At 38.4% G+C, this 20,652-nt stretch overlaps 2 protein-coding genes and 1 long non-coding RNA gene across 5 annotated transcripts; 1 reads left to right on the top strand and 2 right to left on the bottom strand.

The window, feature by feature from the left end:
* Positions 1–4,507: 4,507 nt before the first annotated feature.
* LOC113700110 (pyridoxal kinase-like) lies at positions 4,508–10,160 on the bottom strand. 3 transcript variants are annotated; one of them, XM_027220573.2, is made up of 13 exons: positions 9,945–10,160; positions 9,746–9,848; positions 9,057–9,150; positions 8,812–8,916; positions 8,393–8,476; positions 8,086–8,159; positions 7,546–7,610; positions 7,373–7,436; positions 6,256–6,321; positions 5,899–5,955; positions 5,208–5,252; positions 5,067–5,120; positions 4,508–4,853 (listed from the first exon to the last, which is right to left on the bottom strand). In XM_027220573.2, the coding sequence occupies exons 1-13, from the start codon at positions 10,007–10,009 to the stop codon at positions 4,713–4,715; spliced, it is 1,017 nt and encodes a 338-aa protein (XP_027076374.1). In that variant the 5' UTR covers positions 10,010–10,160; the 3' UTR covers positions 4,508–4,712. The 3 variants fall into 3 exon arrangements, with proteins under 3 accessions (XP_027076374.1, XP_071913435.1, XP_071913436.1); XM_072057334.1 differs by lacking the exon at positions 5,208–5,252; XM_072057335.1 differs by lacking the exons at positions 9,746–9,848; positions 9,945–10,160 and having other exon boundaries at positions 8,086–8,231; positions 9,002–9,139.
* Positions 10,161–14,867: 4,707 nt separating this feature from the next.
* On the top strand, positions 14,868–15,930 carry LOC113698662 (uncharacterized protein At1g66480-like). Its single transcript, XM_027218552.2, has one exon. The coding sequence runs from the start codon at positions 15,088–15,090 to the stop codon at positions 15,568–15,570; it is 483 nt and encodes a 160-aa protein (XP_027074353.1). The 5' UTR covers positions 14,868–15,087; the 3' UTR covers positions 15,571–15,930.
* A 1,074-nt stretch (positions 15,931–17,004) lies between these two features.
* LOC140010405 (uncharacterized) lies at positions 17,005–20,519 on the bottom strand. Its single transcript, XR_011817702.1, has 2 exons — positions 20,475–20,519; positions 17,005–20,196 (listed from the first exon to the last, which is right to left on the bottom strand). It is a non-coding gene; the product is annotated as an uncharacterized lncRNA (long non-coding RNA).
* Positions 20,520–20,652: the final 133 nt, after the last annotated feature.

Here is a 20,652-nt window from a genome sequence, read left to right as displayed (position 1 = left end):
GCAACTCCACCAATGGCACCTCCCGTCACCCCTCTTCTCCCTTTTCCCTTCTCTTCCCCTCTGCCTTTCCCCCGCCACTGCCCTCTGCCCACCATCCATTTCCTTCCTCCTCTGTCCGCCATCCCCTTTGACCCGCCACCCCTCTCACTCCCTCCCCCGCCACCCCCTCCCCTGTTCCACCAGAGCGCTTTTCCCGTTCAAAAATGGATCCGGTGCCGGCGAGAAGAGTCTTAGAAGCGAAACGGGGGGCAGAGTCCTCGGCGCCGGCGATAGTATCCCCAAATTTTGACTCATTTCAAAACTAGTTCTTTCAAGAATTTCCATCAAATCTTCAGCAAAATTAGAACCAACTCATTGCTGTCTCTCTCTTTCCCTTTCCGACGGGCTAGCTTTCTCCACCAAAGCTAAACGGGCTGTCGGAGAGAGGTCGCCTGCGACAGTTGGGGTGTTGCTTGGACGAGGAGAACGGCCGGTGAGACGTTGGACCAAGTTCATGAAGCCAGACGCATCTACGCAGGATGGGGAAGGAAACGACGGTGGTGGTTGGTTGGGATGGAGGTGGAAGAAGAAAAAAAGGGAAGGGAATTTTTTTTTTTTTTGTTTTTGATATTTTGAAATGTGTAGGTAAAAAATTTTGCGAAATTTTTTGGGGATCCTGTAACAAAAATTGTTAAAAAACTAATAAGTAAAAAACTTGTCCAAAAACCTGACTTCCAAACAGGATGGCATTTCAAGTAAAGGCAAGCTCACATTGTTAGACGCTCTTGTTTTAATGTTGCGCCTTCTGGTTGTTGGTTGAGTCCAGAGAATCAGAATTTAATCGAGCTTGACGAGTCGAGTTGTTATGTAACTCGGGAGTCGACTTGACTTATTTCCTAGGTCAAAACGGTAAAGCAAAATAGGGCATGTTTGGATCTGAGTTTTTTATCAAATTTGTTAGTTACTAGTTTTTTTAATAACTTTAACTATAGAACCCAAAAAAATTTATCAAATTTTTTAATCTACACCCTTTAAAATATCTAATATACAAAAAACTTTCTCTTTTTTTCTTCTTTCTCCCCCACCCCAATCCACCACACCTTCATCGCCAGCCGCCACTTCCGCCGCTACTTCCAGCGTCGATCACCTATTCCGACCTTGACATTTTTTTTCCCTTTCTCCCTCTCCCTCTCCCCCTATATAGGCCCTGTTTGGAACTTTAATTTTTTGAAAATTTGTCTAAAAATTTACTGTAGATTACTGTAGAAATTGAAAAAAAACTTTTGTAAGATGAAAAACTTTTTTTCCCTTTTCCTTTTCATTTTCTTTCTTTCTTTTTCTTTTTTATTTTTCTTTCTTTCTTTCTTTTTTATTTTCTTTCCTCCCTTCCCCTTCCCCCTCCCCCTTTCCTCTCCTATTCCCTCTCCTTGCCCAATTTGGACAAAAATTTATACCTTGAAGGTAGCAGTGGGGTTGCCGACGGAGTCAGGTGGCGAATTGAGCTGAATGTCATCGGAACAAAATTTGGACCAAAAGGAATCGTCGTCGGAAGCCAATGTCCGAAACCGTCGACTCACGCACATGATTGATGAGGCGTCGTTTGGTGCCAGTTTGGAGAGGATTACGTGCATCGCTAATCCCCCAACGCTTTCCAAGCTTTGTTTCTTCCAATTCTATAGCAATAGCAAGTTACAAACCCACTACTTATCCATTCGGGACAGAAAGCAGAAGCCGAAAAAAAGCTACGGAAATCCGGTCGAATAAGGTTCCTACCTTACGCCTGCAACAACAACAAGAATCACTTGAGCCAATTAGCGATTGCCGCCATTTTATTTTTGCTCCTTTTCCTTTTTCCAGATCGGCTAGAGGGGAAGAGGAAAGGTGATGGGGGAGGGGGATAGGGAGAGGGAGAGGGAAAGGCAGAAAAGGGGTGGCGGGCAGGAGATAGGGAGGGAAAAAGCGCAAAAAAAAAATTTTTCTTTTGCTACTTCATTGGCAATTCGGCTCGAGATGAATAGGGGAAGGGGGAGGGTGGTGGGAGAGAGAGAGTGGGAGAAAAAACAAAGGGGAGGATCAAATCAGGCAAAGGGGGATGACTGTGGGGGAGGAAGAGGGGGAGAGGGAAAAAGGAAAAAAAAAAAAAAAAAAGACCCACCGGAAGAGGTGATTGGCGCCGGAATCGGCGACGGAGGTGATGGTGGGTTGGGGCGGGGAAGGAAGAAGAAGAAAAGGAGAAGAAAATTTTTTTGTGTGTTTTGGGTATTTTGAAGTGTGTAAGTAAAAAATTTCTCAAAATTTTTTTTAGATTACTGTAACTAAAGTTGGTATAAAACTAGTATAAAACAAACTTGAGTAAAAACTCAAGTTGCCATTCATGTCCTTGAAATACGTTCTTTTTCTATGAAAAATTTTACTATCTCTTTTGAATATTATATTTTGCCACAATTCAAACTCTTAAAATCGTTTTTTAGAGTTTATATCTTTTTTTACGCATCTAACAAAGAATTGATATTTATCAAGATGTTCTTAAAAAAAAAAGTTTTATCATTATGGTACTCAAAAGAACGATAGAACTTCTCATTTTCTATAGGTTAAGAAAGTGGATTAGTGAAATTCAACTTTTGCACAAATCTAACACTGATAGTGTATGCACTGTCAGTATAGGAAAGATTTACTCTTAGTGTAATGGATTCCAAAAGTTAAATATTACTTGACCAACAAAATTTTTTAAAAAAAAGGGCAAGAGCAATACTTAGATGGTGCATATTAAATATGGGTAGCAGGGCAAATAAATAGGGTTTGTTTGGAACTTGAGTATTTTGGGAGTTTGTCTAAAATTTTACTGTAGAGTACTGTAGAAATTTTTGAAAAAATTTTATAGAAATTTTTTGTAAGGTGAAAAACTTTTTTGTAAAAGTTTTTGCAAGGTGAAATTTTTTTTTTCTTTTTCTCTTTCTCTTTCTTTCTTTCCTTTTTCTTTTCTTTCCTCTATTTTTCTTCTTCTTCTTCCTTCTCTCTCCCCTTCCCCGTTTCCTCTGCCTTCCAACAGCAACGCAGCCTGCTCCACCCCTTACTCCGCCACCGGCCCCACCTCCAGCACCTCCGCCAAGGCCTCCTCCAGCCTCTCCTCCCACGCCTCCACCTGTTCCACTTTTGGCACCACCACCAATGCCTCCACTAGCCTCTCCTCCTACTCTCCTGCCTGCTCCACCCCCAACTCCACTACCAGCTCCACCTCTTGCACCACCACCTGCTCCTCCAGCAGCACCTCCACCTGCTCCTCCACCAGCACTTCCTCCAACGCCACCACCAGCAGCACCACCACTACCTGCACCTCCTCCAACTCTAGCACCACCATCAGCTCTACCACCAACACCTCCTTCAATGCCACCTCCCGCCACCCCTCTTCTCCCTTTCCCCTTCTCCTCCCCTTTGCCCTTCCCCCTCTCTCTTCCCTCGCTCGGCAGTCAACGTGCACCTCCTCTATGAGCCAGTCAAATTTTTTTGTTTTTTGCAATTTTCAGCATTCCCTTCTCCTCCCCTTCCCCGCAATCTGGTGCGTGGAAAAATCCCCTTCCCCGGTGCGATCTAGCCTCACTGCCAAATTGGCTAGAGGGGAAGGGGAAGGGTGATGAGGGAGGAGTGGGGAAGGGAATTTTTTTTGTGTGTTTTGGGGATCATACAAACTGGGTAAAGTGAGAGGATGGCAGGGGAAGATGGCGGGGAGAGGTAGAAAGGCAAAAAAAAAAAGGAAACAGCGCCGGAGATGGTGGTCGGTGACGGAGGTGGTGGTGGGTTGGAATGGGGGAGGAAGAAGAAAAAAAATGGAAGGAAATTTTTTTTTTTTTGTGTTTTATGTATTTTGAAGTGTGTAAGTAAAAAACTTAAAAAAGTTTTTTGGAGTTTTGTAAAAAAAGTTGTTAAAAAATTAATAGGTAAAAAACTTGCTTAAAAACTTGGCTTCCAAATGCGATCCATCCAGCTAGCAGATAAGGTTTGCACCGACTATGGGACCAAACCGAAATTGATGGCCTTCTTAGGAAAACATGATTCAGGCCCATTCTCGCTCATGCAGCAAATAGCATGCTCCGCACAAGTGTCATTTCAGCAAATGATCCAGACTCCCGGATAATCGGGCCTGCAACTGCATTGTTGGACAGTTTTTCAGGCGAACGCGAAGACTTTGGAATTTAGCTATTCCATTGACAAAAATGGGCTCGCAATCTGAAGTTTCTCAGTTTTAAAATAGAATCATAAGATGCACATTGTTTGGAATGTAGTATCGAAGAGTGCTTTCAAAGCGAAAGGAGAGAAGGTCATTCATTAATCTCCTGAAAGCTACCCTACCTATGATTTCTTCATCACCAATCGTTTCGACTTACTCAAGCATATCATCTTTCGGTCTTCCCCCATAAGTTAACGTATTCATGTTCGCATAAGGTTAGCCACAAAACCCAGTCAGAGATCCCGCTGGAAACTCATTTAGACAATCAAAAGAAGAAGATTCCATGTTCTCGAGTTGTTCACATTGACAGGTAATGTTCCATCTTGTTTATTTCCAGAAGATCTTTTAGACGCTTCATTTATTTTTGTGTTGGCATAAGCCATTCAAGTTTGGCAAGCCTTCCTTCTGTGATATATCAAGCTTACAAATTTTTTTTTTAACTGCAATGACATGGTATCGTTAGCTCCTGTATCCATCAGAATGGTCAGAGCTCGATTCTTACATCCATTCAACTGTATCTTTCTGCCTTGTATTTGGCTTCTGGGTTCCGAATGTCATCTTGACTCTGAATTAACCGAATCTCCAAACTGCTTGATTGGCAATCATATCCAGCCCTTCGATAATCATTTAATGTTCTCACAAGAAGTGCCTGTAGAAAGATAAAACAATAACCTAATAATCAAGTTGCAAAAATAAAGTATCCAAGGAAAAATGCCTTTCTACAATTTAGATTAGTATTGTTCAAGGCTGACATGATTATTTATTTATCCAGCTTGGGGTGTTTTCGCTTGTGTTACGGAGCATCAGCAGTTCATATACCACCAAATTATTAAAATGCAAAAGGTAGCACCTAGATTGATACCTGTAAGCTTGATACAGCCAACTCTGCTGCTTTCTCAAGATTGTCAGGGTACCTCTAATAATATAAAACAAGTTAAAATCAGAAACAAACAATTATGGAAGACATACGGTAAAGGATTCGATTTAGTTAACTAAATATTACATTGCTCCATCCAAGTAACAATGCAGTCATTAGATCTCCAGTTCCCTGCAAGAAAACGATTACATAATGAAAACGAGAGAGCTCTAAATCCAACTTAAGGTTGAAGAAAACAAATTCACAAATGCCGTGACATCTCAAATTTGTCCACATCACCCAGGAGCTCAAAAACATTAAATGTGTTTATTAACACAGAGTTCAGACCAAACAAACAAACATGAACAAATCAGCATTACGGTTCAGAATATAGTTCCAGCACAATCTAGCATAGACCATGTCTAAAGATTTGTATCCCATTCATTGAAAATGGGGATATATTAAGGTTTCTCGAACCAACTTTGAATTTATGGTCTTTCTCAGACCCGTCTACCTACAGTTTCCAATGTCTTATAGTTAAATCTGCTAGCGACTTCGCAAACTGGCTTTCCAAGTGTGAATGGTTACCGTGAGTTTGAGTTCTTTCTGCAATGAAACAACTCTGTTGTGATCAGATGAGTACTGTTATTTCCTTATACCTTTACGTAGATCAATTAGATCAAAAATCATATTCAGTTACACCTTATTCTCAGTTTTAGTATTCATATTCATCAAGAAATTATGGGTTGTAGCCTCATCCATAACAACTTTTTGAGCAACTCAAGCACTTCATGGATAAACCTGTCAAAAGATAGATTAACAAGAAACTGATGCATACCGTGAAATATGCAGGAATTTTGGGTATCGCAATCTTGAACTGCTCAGGAGGCAGGGCCTATCACAATCAAGTGCCAAGCAAATAAGAATAAGTGCATACTGATCTTACTCTGAACCGCCACATAAAATTCCCAGTGAAGGAAAAAATCATCCAAAGGATGACACCAAGAAATATGGAGAAAAGATAAACTTCCAGCTCTCTACATTCATATTTTCCATCAAGGTCCATAATGAATGAGAAATAGCAAATCGAATAAACAAGAGAAATTAACCAGGTTCTCATCCTAAATCACTATAGCATCGACTGGCACAGAGCTATAAACCTTGTATATATCATCATAAAAAAGTCCGTCCTCACCTTCTCTTTTCTATGACTGCCAATAAGAATAAGATTCCCATTCATGTTCATGCTTGTTATCACAACCTGATACAGGCCAAGAGCTTGAATGTTATAGAATTTTGCACAAAAGATTATGACATAATCTTATACAGATCTTGAGTGGTAAAATATATATTTTTTTAACACGAAAATACATGCATGTCAGATTGATTTGTAACTTCATTGTATGTGGATTGTGTTTTAACTGATCAAAAAGTCAGTTATTTCTTATGAGTTTCCACAAAGCATAGCTAGTGATTTCCAATTACAAAAAATTACCCCTCCCAAACACAATAAAAGCAGGAAGAAATGGTCAAAGGAAAGGGTAGCATATGAAAGGCAATAGACAAAAGCTCTACAGTGGGTAACTGACTACATATGCATCAATAAATGTGTCCCTGTGGGTGGTTGTGTACATGCATAGAGACATACAACACTCTTGATGAATATCTATAAACTGATAAATTCACACAATTTCAAATAGACATACAATAAAACAGAGAAAAGAGTGTGTGTCGCTAACTCTTATCAAATTTTGTAAAAGATAATGAGTTTGTTTAGATAGGAAGCTATTTGAAATAATTACTGTAGCATTTTTGCGATATGATGTATGCACAATAAAAAGGTGGTTGGAAATTGTGTGTATGATGCAAGCAAAACAAAATTTGAAATTTTTATTTGAAACTCTTACAATCCAAACACATCCAATGTTTGTTGAAAAGAGAAAAATCAGGGGAAAGAAATATGCATTACAACAGAATATGAAGTACTGCTCAGGCATTACTAGGATTGAACAATTCAAAAAGAAAGTGCTTACCTGCTCCAACTAATCCATTCAGTTGGAAAGATTTAAAAAAAAAAAAAAAAGAAGCTTTTTTTCAGTTTCTATAAAGCAAATAATGGAAGAAGTTTCTTCTCCAAATTATCATCTCAGGAAAGTAGCAAGCTGTAAAATCATATTCTTTATCCTTTGAGCATTCTCCGAAACAAAGCTACTAAATTGGATGTTAATAAAAAGCAACACAACTATGTAGCCTGTGTACACAAGTTTTAACAAAGATCTAGATTTAATTCTCTAAGTTAAAGCTATGTAAACCTTTGGGGGTCCAGCAGCGTGTAGTCTATTACAAGCTTCACGTCCATCTTGTTCGGATACAATCCTGTGATAACCGAAGTGTGCTTAGGGAGTGTAAGGGATATTGCAACAATTACAAGTAGAAAATTAAATCAGAGTGCATGCCTTAAGTATCAATTAGATGCGATGATTACCTGATGCCAGTCAAAAGTTCTGCTTCAAACTGATTAGGTGTCAACATTGAAGCAACAGGAACAACCTAAGCAAATGGAGCTTACAAAATATTAAAGCCCAATGAAAGATTTCACTAACTAAAGTCGCAAAAATAATGTAAGAAAGTGAGACCAGTAGGCAACTATTTTAGATGAAATATTCCAGGGAAGGTAAATTGGGAACTATACTAGGTTTTTTCTGTCAGTCACAAATGTAAAAGACTCCTAAAATGATCTTGTCTTAAGAGTAGTTAAACTTCAACTCCATGTTGTTGATACAAAATTTTGATTTGTAACTAGACTATCATACATATAATTGCGCAATACAACCTGAAATTTTCAAGGCTTTCTTGTTTTCTACATCAAACTGCTTATTTATTTCTGACCAAAAGCTGTGGTTGTGCCGTTAGCAGAAGTTTGGGCAGTCAGTAGTGAAGACAACATTTACTCTATATAACCTGCTATAGCCCTTGAATGTAACGTGCTCATATATAATTTTGAATGAAGAGAATATAAAGCTACCTTCTCACGATACACTGAGACCAGCTCTTGAGGGACATAAAGCTTTCCTTCATCACCCATCACTGGATCACAGACTGACAGAAGATTCCACTTATAGCAAATTGTATACGCTAGTGAAAGAATAGATAATCTAAAGAAGCCACCCTCTTCATCCACCCCATCACAAGAGCAAGCATGACATATCAGTTATACTGCTTTTTAAAGGCTAAAATAACCTAATTGTCTGGCCTCAAACCAGGAGAATATAATAGCATAACCAGTATATGAACAGAGAGAAAAGAAGAAGAAGCAGCAGCATTTGACTTACCATATGTAAGTCCGGGGTTGATTGCCCGGAGCTTATCGACAACTTTAAGCACAGTGTTCAGGAATGAGACAGAACCAATATAACCTACGATATACAGCCAAAATCAGCACACAAACAGATTAAAAGTGAATTCTTATAGCAAAGAGAAGCACAAACATGGACGAATGTTTTTTGTCTACTATCCACAAAACAGTAATAAAATAGCATTTTCTTAAACGGTCAATTAACATTATTATGTTAACTCTTACCACAAACTTTCTTTGTGATTGAAAGTACGCAATCAAACTAATTAAAAGAGCAGATTTAAAGGTTCATAGGTTTCAGCAGAAAAGACATCAATGTAGCTAAGGAAATGGATCAGAATCCTGAAGGTTTAGCAACACAACAGATCAGCAACAAAATTTGGTGCTCTTATATACCTGTCAATAAATGTGTATAGTATAACAAATCATTGGCTTCAAGACCTTCTATTAAGTCCCATAGTTGATCTCCATTTAAAACCTGCCCCTTAAAAGTTGGGTATCCTGCATAATCCTCAAGTTCATCAAACAAAAATCTAAATGCAGCTCTAGATCATTTATGCCTGAACTTTACAGATTCAGAAATGACCTTTCACCATAATTCAGGGCTCAGACTGACAATGAAGTGGATAGAAGCAGCTTGCCTGTGTGATTCGAGAACTGCACGGAATTGATGGGGTCCACATCATAGCCCAATAGTTGGAGAGCAAATACGGCTGATTTGTTGCCTACATACCCCTGAGCCAAAAAAGTACTATAAATCACCCACGCACCAGTCTCACATTATATGAGCAGCACAAACTAATACCAAGATGAAAAGAGGTACAGTCTCATGGGCCACAACTACTGCTTTAAAGTACATATCTTTGCTGAATCATGACAAGTTCACTTGGTACAAAACAATTGCTTTAGAAAGTTTGAACTAAAAATATTCCAAGGATAGGACTTCAACAGTTTTACCAATGAAATATAGGGAGTAACGGCTGTTCCACGTCAGATTATGCAACCACTACATCCAGTTGGCTTGCTGCACTTTCAATTATGTTACACCCGATGCATAAATTTAGAGTTCAGTTTTTTTTTTTTTTCCCTTTAACTTGGTCTCTGTAGTATCACCATCGTCGTTTACATATATGTCATGAGTAGAATGACCAGTTAATGCAGAACCCAGATAGAATTTCCAAAACCTTTCCATTCTAAACGGAAAAAAAACAGGAACAAGGATTTCATGCCTCTGACATGCAAAATTTGTACAAAGAACATATATAATTTGGGAAGATTAATTTAATTTTGAGCATGAATAATCAGAGTCAAAGCAATGATGATAATATACCTGAACCGTGTGAGACTGTATACTAAGGACTCTGCCAGTTTCAGACGGTAGAGCCAATGCAAGCACCGGCGGCGCCATTGCCGAAATCCTGAAGCTCCTTAACCTACAAATTTAATCCCAAAACCATCAAAGATACAAAAGCTTGAATTCAGAAGGGGAAGAAAAAAAAAGTCAATTTCTTCGGGAAACAAAAGTTCACCTGCAACTAAAGAAGTTTGGAAATGGCTCCGATCCAGGGAGATAAAAGGTATTTGCCTTTATCATATGCCACTGAAACTTAGCTTCTCGTCTAGATAATGCATTGATCAATCTACTTTTCCAACTCTTTCAGGTAATATTTATATCTAGCAGATCAGCAAAATGTTGAGTATTGAGCTTTGAACTAGGATTTGCGGAAATTGTTGGGTAAGCTATCGTCTGGGAGACCCGTAGTGGTTGGTAAAACGTGAACGAGGGCAATTTGGTCATTTGAGGTGGGGACATGGGGGGAGCCTGATTACAATCTACGCAATTGCTTACGACGTCGGTTGGAATCGGGGTTCCGCTGTAATTAGGGTGAAGTTTCGCCGATGACGCCACAAGTTTGGAAGTTTTAATTGGAGCCATTCACGTGGCGCCACGTAAGGTGCTCCTGGACTCGAGTTTCATATCCGCCCTCGGAGGAGATATCGAGTTGAAGGGACCTTTATTTTTGTTTTTTTGCAAAAAAAGGAAATTCTTATTGACCAGATAAATGAAAAAAAAAAGAAGTAAGGATTTTCTACCAGTTTTACTCCTCAAGCAAGTGTGTTTGGATTGTACGTTATTTGTCCAAATATGTTTGTTTATATCATCATTATAATTTTTAATATATTTTTTTATTTTTTTAATTATCTTTTTATTTCACATATATCACATCACAAAAATTATTACAGTAAAAATATTTCAAATAACATGCAATCCAATCCAACTACGGTAGTACTGATAGTATGTAGAATAGGCGTGCATTCCTACATTTAACGTCCATACCTTGGGCATTGCAGTGTATCTAACTCCCTCCCTTGCTTCTTTGTTTTCTTTTTTACCTTTTCTTTTTCTGAAGTAAAGTTCAATACCTCAGATAAAGGTCGAACGTGAGCTTAAAAATAGTAACAACTTTAATTGCATAGAAAAATTAAAATTGCAATTAAACTTATGGAAAATTATAAGTAATAAGCAAAATTTCATAGGTTTAATTGCATTAGTAATAAGCAAAATGACCCACTAAATACCCAAAAATTATATAAACATTAATTCTTATCTAAATTGGTGATTATGCTTGAAAGATATAGGCCTATTTTTCTCTAACATTTAATTTTCAACAATCGTAGTAACAACTCTTTTTAGAACTCTTGCATATATAATTAAAAATATGCTTGCTTGTGTTCGTTCTCGTGTTTACATATTATGCACTTGATTGAATTTATCAAAACAAAGATAAAAAGTCAAAATCTATTGTAATTTTTCAAAATTTTCTATAAAAAGTTACCTAATGCAAAATTTTTTAAATAATTTTTTAATTCATTAGAAAATAAGAAGTCAAGAATATGATGAATATTTGAAATATTAAATTTAATTATTTTATTATAACAATCTGACAATCCACATAACTTTTTTAAATTTTCTAGCAGGGATTATATTTTAAATATTAAATTAGATTATTTTATTATTAACAGTTTGATAATCTACATAAAATTTTTTATTTTTCTAGAAGGGATTAGGGGAGGAATTGAGTTTAAGAAGTAGGCCACATAGCTTTTTTTTTTATTTTTAGTAGGAATTAGGGGAGGTATAGAGTTTAAGACGTAGGCTACGTAACTTTTTTAGTTTTTTTAGCAGTGAATAGGAGAAAACTCGAGAACTCTAAATCTTAAAACCTCTATCTTAACCACTAAACCAAGGTTTTTTAGCGCTTGTAAACATGCTTATATACACTATTTTACAGTTTTATACACATGGAACGTGTTTGCTCATCCCATGATACTTTGCAAAACATGCTAAACTTTAATATTCATTGCATAATATTTTCTTTTTTCATAACTTGAACCCACAGAGATTATCATTCTTCACCTTTTCAACTAAGTTAAAGCTGCGTATCATTATAGTATAAAAAAACATTATAAATTTGCTAAAAGAAAAAGAAACAACATATTTTAAATTTTCAGGATATAATACGCTTAACTGACTATGACATAACCAAGTTAAAAAAATAATTAACATCTTAAAATTCATACTTGAAACACTAATTGTCACATTGATATTATGGTTTCTTTAAAATGCATATAGACTTTGAAAAAAAGAAATAAGAGAAATATGAAAGTTTTTCTTAAGCTTAAAAATACAAAAGAAAGTCACCGATAGCAATGTACATGGATGCCTGCCTAAACAAGGTTGGAATGAATGTGAGATTATTAGCAAATTTTTAGTATCAAATGCAAAATGCACAAACCGCACGCTTGGGCTGTTGCATGCTCAGGGCAACTTAAGCAAGGGCCTGAGGCAAAAAGCCCGGTCTTATCTTATGAGACTACTGTTGAACGAATGAGCATCTACAAGGGACCACATAAGGAGAGAGAGGGAGAGAGAAGGGGGGAAAAAAAAAAAAAAGGCACATCCGACATCTGTTTCGGATTCTTTACCCTAAATCTAGGACCATAGTGCAGTTGTCGAAAGGCTGAGGTTGTGCAAGTCTCCACCACCCGAAACCCACGTCACCTCAATTCCGAGCTTCCGACATCTGATATTATATTATTCCAATCCCGGATTTTGTTTTTAGGGCAAACCCCGAATCCTCCCCATGATGAAGCGGAAGAAGTGGTCGGAGCTGGAAGAGCAAACCCTCCTTACCAAATACTCTGACCTGCTCAATTCCGGCACCTTAGCCAAGCTCAAGACCAGAGAAAAGAAGTTCAAGCCCATTGCAGACCACGTCAACTCCATCCATCATCTCCGGGACACCAGCAACTTCCCATTCAAGTGGACTTGGCGTGATGTCTCCATTAAGGTCCAGAACATGCGGCACCAGTACTTGGGCGTCAAACAGAAGATTAGGATCTCGGACAGCGAGTTCAATTGGGACGACGGCGAAAATCACTGGGAAAACTTCTTGAAGTATAAGGAAGTTTTCGGGGATGTTGAATTAGAAGTAAAGGGTAACGGTAATAGTCAAAATAATTGCAATAAGAGGAGTGATCCAATGCAGGAAGCTTCATCTGCTGGAGGCGTAGCGGAGTTTTTCGAGGAAGAGGGTGGAATGGGATTGAATTTTGGGATTGACAGTGAGGAGATGGATGAGGAGGAAGAAGAGGAGGATGGGGAAGATGTGGTGGGGGTTGGGATTAGCGATGGCGAATTGGGGGCTGAGAGAGGGGAGAGAAACGAAATCGAGGATTCGGGTTTCGACCATCGGAGGAAATGGAAGAAGGGTTTTGATGGAAAAAGGTTTAGGATGGTGGGTGCTCAGGTGGTGGAGTTGAGGGATGTGGTGTTGAGAAGGGAAGAGAAGAGGAGGGAGAGGGAGTGGACCAGAGAGGAGGAATTGATTGAGCGGGAGCAAAACAAAAAGGAGAAGGAATTGGTGTGGGAGAGGAGGAATTTAAAAAGGGATGAAGATATGGAGATGAGGGAATTGGAGTTGGAAGAGAGGCAAATGATGTGGGCAAGGCGCGAATTGGAAAGAAGGGTCAGGTTGGAAAGAGAAATTGATGAGGAGAGGCGGAGCAGGATGAGGTTGGAGGAGAGGTGGGAGGAAGAGAAAATGGAGTGGAAGGAGAAGATGGTGGGAATGCAGCTTGAACACGAGAAGCAGATGATTCAAATGCATGCTGATTCTTGCCAGAATCAATTGCAAATGTTAGGAGTCATTGCTAGGCTCATGTGCCAGTTTCTTGGGTCTGCCAGCGATGCATTGGGTGGTGGTTTGGGAACTTTGCACCCTCAAGTTTTGCAGAATTTGCAGCATCCTGGGGGCTTGGGTGAAGGCGTGAAACCAGATGCTAATTCACCCTCTGAATTTCTGTAGGAAATTTTGCCTCCATGTTCTTGTTGCTGTTGCTCGAATGAGATGCTGCATTGGTCAATTCGTTCGCGTCAATCACTTCTTTGGGATGAAACTGCTGAAAGTATTGGTCTTTTCTCTTTGTAAATGGAACTTCTTTGGTCACAGCATGATGTGGTCTTTTTTTTTTTTTTTTCCCTTGCAAAACGATGCAGTTCCCATTGGCTGTTGAAATAAAATGCGAAGGGAGGCAGGCAGGATATAACTTTATCTTTGCATTTACTAGATGATTGCATTCAGGACTGCAATTATGTGATTGGGAATGAGTCATTGGTATGGTGGTTGCAAGTCATTTTACGATTCTGAGCTAGTGGACGCGTTCATTTGCATTACCATCTAGAAATTTGGATCCAATTGGGACTAATTAGGTAAATGCTGCTGCCACCTCTTGTATACCTTTAAGAAGTTTTTGTAGCAATTTCTCGTTATCCAATTTGGCCACGATATCTGCCTTTTAAGTTAAAATTGGCAAGAATGATGCATAGAGAAGTATAGGAAAACTAAGGACAAGTCCATCGAAGGTTTCTTCTTGAAAATCTCCACTTTTGTTTAAACCGAAACGCAAAAGGCTTAGAAGGAAATTCAAGCACTGGATGAATGCCAAAAAATTTTACTACAACCAACCAAATGGAATGAACCATATTTCTCGAGTTTTCCCAAGAATATTACAACCAAATCTCGAGTATCTCAAGTTCTCAACCATCTTTGATCTGACTTGATTTCATTTATGATCGAAAGATGCGTAATTCAATATCTACTTGTATGCTCTAATATCTGGATTCATAATTAGTTTCGAAAAAAGAGTATAAAAAGCTCAAGGAAATGACCCAAACAACGACCTAGAAAAAGAGGATTCACCGTACATTTCCCTTCATTAATTTATTTATAGTTAACTGCACCTCTTTTTGAAGGACAGACAGGCCCCACAGGCCCCCAATTTTTAGCACTTTACATCCAATTTCCAAAGGAGAATTGATCACGCCTCCCGAGTATAGGCGGCCACTAATTTGTTAGATAAGGGAAACATATCAAAGGTGACAGCATACAAGTAGTTTGCTTTGGTCCAAATGGAATTTTTGTTTCCCACTTCATAATCAAAATCATTACGGTTAAGTGGGACGGAATCTTTAATAAAGTTGCACATATTCACATCTTCTTAATCCATCATCACCATATACGTAATGTAACTACCCCCCGGAGTACATTATTTAACTCTGCGTGGGATAATTATTTAGTGAGATTCATTGGTTCATAAATTTTAAGAGAAATGGGCAACAATATTACAGGAGCAGGAGGAAGAAAGAAGGCAAAGGTAATGAAGATTTCCGGTGAAACCTTCAAACTGAAAACACCTGTATTAGCTTTTGATGTGGTTAAGGACTACCCGGGTCATGTTTTGTTGGAATCAGAAGCAGTAAAGCGACATGGGATCAGAGCAAAGCCATTGGAGCCTCGAGAAGAGTTGAAGCCCAAGAAGATATATTTTCTTGTGGAATTGCCAAAGCTGCCCGAAGAAAGAGCGCCAAGGAGAGCAAGGTCTGCTGTTCACATGAACGCTAAGGACCGGCTCGAGTGCCTGATGTTGTCAAGAAGATCAGGCTCTGATGTTTCGGTTCAGAGACAAAATCCAGCAGGGCCTGTTCAGGTTAAGATGAGGCTGCCCAGAACCCAAGTAGAGAAGTTGGTAGGAGAAAGCAGAGATGAAACAGAGCTTGCTGAAAGAATTGTTGATCTTTGCATGAAGAATTAATTTTTTCTGATCAGGAAATGAGTAGTCCTAATTCCATTACCCCGTTTAATGGAAGAAACCCAAGTTTGGTTGCCTTGGTGTACAGAGAGATTCACGAGACATGAAGGATTAAGTTGTTAGTTTGTTTTTGGGTAAGTTTTGAGCAAATCCTTTAAATTTGTGTTTACTTCTTCATTGGTTTTGCTCAGACATATGTTAGCTTGTTTGACAGTAGTTTTGATAAAAACCTTCGAGCCTTCCTATTGCAAAAGGACTGTAGTCTTCGAAGATTTACCACCTATTGTCTTGACAAATTACGGCTTGGCAGATTACATCCTACAATTTTGCAGGCCTATATCCTACGGTTTTTTGTTTGTCCCCTCCTCTTTTCTCTTTGATATTTGGGTGCATTTTTTTCCCTCGTTGCATTTCGGAGGGACTGGCCTTCTAGGCTGTTTATGATTTTTTTTTCTGCTACTGAATGCATTAGCAGAGTGGTTCAGTTGTTTTTATCATATTTAAAATCTTTGGTGAAATCACCATTTAGATCTTATCTTTATCCCATTTTCTGAAATGGATGCTCTATGCAAACATCTTTAGACTAGTAGCTCCCGAAACACAGAAAAAGAAATTGAGATTTAATGATCATTGAATGAACCAAGCTAGTTTTTGCTTGGTAGCTGCCACTGACAAGGTGAAAAATGACCAAATTCATACAAAAAAGAAAAGCGGATGTATTGTGTAATCACTGAATTTTGGCCTCGAAATTGGTCAAAGAAGGCACAGAAAGTAGTGATTTCCGTTTTTGGTACAGCGGAAAAATGATTTAGGGGCAGGACAAAATATTGGTAGGCAGTAAGAGCCTTGTTAGTCAGCACTCAGCAGAGAAAAGCTCCATCTCTGTCCAAGCACAACTTCGATTAGATTCACAGGAAAAGGAAAATCAAAATCGGTCAACGTTGGCCGAATCTTTTTCCTTTGGCTATGTGCAAAACCAATTCTCAATTAATCAATCTTTGTCTTTTTTGTTTTGTTTTGTTTTTTCTTTCAAAAAATTTACTGGAGCTGAAAATTGACATCCCACAATCAAAAATGAGAAGAGGCCACCTTCCCGAGTTCCAAATTGTGCCTAAGTCACAGACATCTTCCAGATGTTGGACTCGAAAGACTGCAGATGTTGGACTTGGGCTCGGGCTCGACCTTTGGGCTAAAACCCGAAAAGTAAACCTTGACCCAAGACTAGAAACGTGCTGCTTCCAATAGGTTTCATGGAATAAATAAACGCAACATATGGTCGAAAGTCTGGAAATAACAACTGCGAACGCTTGAAAATTCTTTGGCACAGTTAGCCTGGCATCGTCCCTCGAGGGTCATGACAATCTTTTATTCTGCAGTAAAAAGGATTGGGCGCAACTTTTACTTTCTAGTCGAAGAAACTATTAGGGTAACAAAAGGTTGCCAAGATCAACTAGCCATTTTATTTCTAGTTTCTACCACATATATTTCTCTTTACAATCCGCATGTTTGCGCCAATACAACCACCGCCAAGAAGGGGGAAAAAAAAGGTGAAAAAAAAGAAGACAGACGCAGCCGGTTCATGAAACAAGACTACATGCATGTCCAAGTTCCAATCAAAATTGTTAGATTGATTGATCAAAGGCGCGGTGGCAAGACAAAAGGTGACGGTGATCATTTGGATGGCCGAGGAGAATCCGGAATCAAATTCCCATCGGAGTCGTACAAAATCTTCCCCGAGAAATCTAACGGACGACACTTTTCTCCTTTAATGATGGTCTTCCTCCAAACAGCTTCTTCATCGTCATCACCATCTTCATCCTCTTGTCCTTCGTCCTGCACTTTCCTCCAAGAAATCATCTTAGCCAAGAGAAGAGCTTTACTGCTTAGGTTGCTTTGGAGCCTCGCAACTCGCTTCTTATTATCACCCAATCGGACCGTTTTCTCACCCCGGCGCCATCGTGATTTTCTGGCCTCAGAGCCGCATAACAGCGCAACAACAGAAAGTATGCACAAGACTGCTATTGGCATGATGAGAAAGGTGATCGATGGCGGTAAAAAAGCCGGTTTATGGAAGGGGAATATTGTCCTGACCATGGCTGCAGCAGAACCGACTGACAAAGGATGATCAATCGAGACGTAGAAAATATAAATGAAGAGAGAATGAAAGATTGAAACAGGGTTGATCAAGAAAGGGAGAGAGTAGGCCTGAACACTAGCTATTGTTTCTCACCACTAAGCCTCGTATAATGACGTGGTAGACTTGAAGTTTAATGACTTCCAAAATGAGATGTCACTACTATTTTTCTTTTGAAAATTTGAACCGAACCAAAAAAAAAAAAAAAAGAAAGTGTAGAGAGGATAACTCTGAATTGTAATCCAAGAAAAGTGAGGTAGTTATCGGTGAGGACTGGGGAGGACCTGCTGACGAAGTAGTGGTACTACAGAACAGCTACTCCGACAGCCAAAAAAAAAAAAAAAAAACTGTCTAAATTATTATTGTATTTATTTATTTTGGGATTTTAAAGCGTCAAATAAACAACAATACCGTGTTTCACCCGTTTGATTGTCTGTGTGTTGACGATGCGATTTGGCAATCTCGTCCTTCAATAAAACAGTGATGCGATGGATTGCTCTTTGGGTAAAAAGATTGATTAATTGACCGAGTCACCTCACCTCTAGTGGAGTCCAAAAGTGGACCTCTAGTCAGCGTCAACTCCCGCTTACCATTTAGTAGGGGTGGCAAAATTATCCGCTAACCCGAAAATCCGTCATATCCGATCTGATCCGATTCGAAAATTAGGATATCCGATTTTAGTATTTAATCAGGTCAAAAGAGGGTCGGGTATCCGCTAAGATGCGGGGCGGGTTAGGGTCACATAATTAAAAACCCGCGGGTACCCGATCCGTCCCGCATATATATGTTTTTTATTTTTATTTTTATACACACACTATAAAATAATAAGTTAGAACTAAATAAGTAATTTTATTGAACAAATTGCATTACAAATATGAGAGACTATAGTTTATTTACAAGATTCATTTGTAAAGGTCATGATCTTATTTTTATAGAAAAAAGTTTAATTAATGTGGAACATATATATTAAAAATTGTGCTACTTATTTCAAACTTTTATTGATTTTGAATTCTTTTAATTTTTTTCCTTTATCTTATATTCTCTTCATATGCTTGTTTCTTGGTGGGAAACCTTTTTTTAGGAAAAAAAAATTATTAAATCTTAGATGAATGTGTAAAATATAAAATTAAATTGGTATAAATTATTTTTTTTTTAAAAATTAAATGATAAACGAGGCGGGGCGGGTACCCGCTAATCCGACCCTATTTCAGCAGGTACCCGTTATAGGGTACCCATTGATATGCGGGGCGGGTAAGGGTCAGAAAATGGCTAACCCGCAATGTGCGGGTCGGGTCAGCCAAATGGTGAATAGGGCGGGTACCCGACCCGCGCCCACCCCTACCATTTAGGCATCGGTCATTGCAGGATATGCAATACAATTTAAGGAGTGAGAGAAGAAAAAAAAGAAAGAAAAGAAAAAAAAGGGTATAAATAATACGATTTTTAATGTGATTGATTAATCCTCCAAGTCCAAAACAACAAGGACCTCATTCAGATTCTCCTTTCCCCGTTTCATCGCCAAGGGTCAGAGTAAGGTTGTAAACGAACGGATCAGAGTAATGCTGTAAACGAACCGAACTACTCATGAACAATTCGAGTCAAACTCAAACTCAACTCGTGTCAAACTCGAACTCAAAATATAAAGTTCGTTAGCTCGCGAGCCGAGTATATATATATATATATATATATATATTATTTTTTATTTTAATAGTAAAATTACATATACATTTTTAATATATTATTATTTATTAAAAAAAATTATTTTAATTATTTTTTTTAAAATAAAGTATTTTTTTTTATTTTTTCGAACTCGAGATTTAAATTATCAACTCGTCGAATTCGAGTTTAATAAAACTAATTCAAGATTCGACTCGATAAGGGCAAAATTCGATTCGACTTGTTTGCAGTCTTAGGTCAGACCATGAATCAAGATCCGTTTCAAAGTTAGAAGCTCGTTCAAACTTGCGGGTATAAGTGACCAGAGTTCAATCACGCCAAAGATTGAGACAGACTTTTGTTTGTCAATTTGTGAGACAGACTTTGGTTTGTCAGTTTGTGGGACGGTAAAGGGAAGATAGGGTATGAGTTGAGAGATTATTCCATGATACCATGCGGTTATGTAGGCTAAGGTAAAATTTCAACAAATGGCAAGCTCATTTTGCTTTTTTTTTTTTTTTACCTTCACTTTATTTTTTTAATACTAGTCAAACAAGGAAAATTCATAGTAGAATAGTTTACACGAAAACTTTTACCAACACAGAATGACACGACGGTTTTCTGGCTGAAGCAGGTTTCCTTGTGATAAAATAGACAGGATGCAGACTATTAGTTTGGAAACTCGAAACCTTCAAATTTCTGCTGAAAGGACAACTTATCAGACGACCTTTTGTTTTGGATAAGTTCCGATATATTGATACACCAGCTACGGATTAATGGTTATGCATCCTGATCACCAGCCGGAGCATATTTGCTTGTTTTAAGCCCCAAGAAATCCACTGGAGAAATGATTGATCAGGTCAGGGTAACGAGGACAAGACAAACACTACTCAGTAGATCAATCACAAAAACATCATAGCACCATTCATTCATAAATAAAAGGAAAATTAAAAGAGGAGGGGGAGAAAAGAAAACGAAAGAGTTAGACAGACAACAATGGTGAAGAAACTAATAGACTAGTGAAAAAAATAAGAACAGAACAAGACAACAAGTCAACAACAACACCCACATGTATCATGTATGTGACAAGATCAATGTACTAAGTATATCTCACTACCGTCGTGACGCGAAATCTCAAATAGGGATGGAAACTAGGAGGCAATAACGCGCTTCGCGCGATAGTAATGTAAAATGCCCATTCCATTTCTGAAGTAAGAAAAATAACATTTTATTTAGAAATGTACATTTTTTAGTATATATATACCATGAGTCTGAAGGTTTGTTGATATTTCTTG

The sequence above is a fragment of the Coffea arabica genome, chromosome 7c (genome assembly GCF_036785885.1).
Source record: "Coffea arabica cultivar ET-39 chromosome 7c, Coffea Arabica ET-39 HiFi, whole genome shotgun sequence".
Taxonomy (NCBI): domain Eukaryota; kingdom Viridiplantae; phylum Streptophyta; class Magnoliopsida; order Gentianales; family Rubiaceae; genus Coffea; species Coffea arabica.
The sequence above is the reverse complement of the archived record's forward strand: the minus strand, read 5'-3'. Positions and strand labels throughout refer to the sequence as shown.

Coding starts and splice junctions, on each gene's coding strand:
- LOC113700110 (XM_027220573.2), bottom strand. CDS start 10,009: ATGATAAAGGCAAATACCTTTTATCTCCCTGGATCGGAGCCATTTCCA. Junction 8,160..8,392: donor CAACCCCGGACTTACATATG/GTAAGTCAAATG, acceptor ATCTTCTGTCAG/TCTGTGATCCAGTGATGGGT. Junction 7,611..8,085: donor TCTCAGTGTATCGTGAGAAG/GTAGCTTTATAT, acceptor CCATTTGCTTAG/GTTGTTCCTGTTGCTTCAAT.
- LOC113698662 (XM_027218552.2), top strand. CDS start 15,088: ATGGGCAACAATATTACAGGAGCAGGAGGAAGAAAGAAGGCAAAGGTA.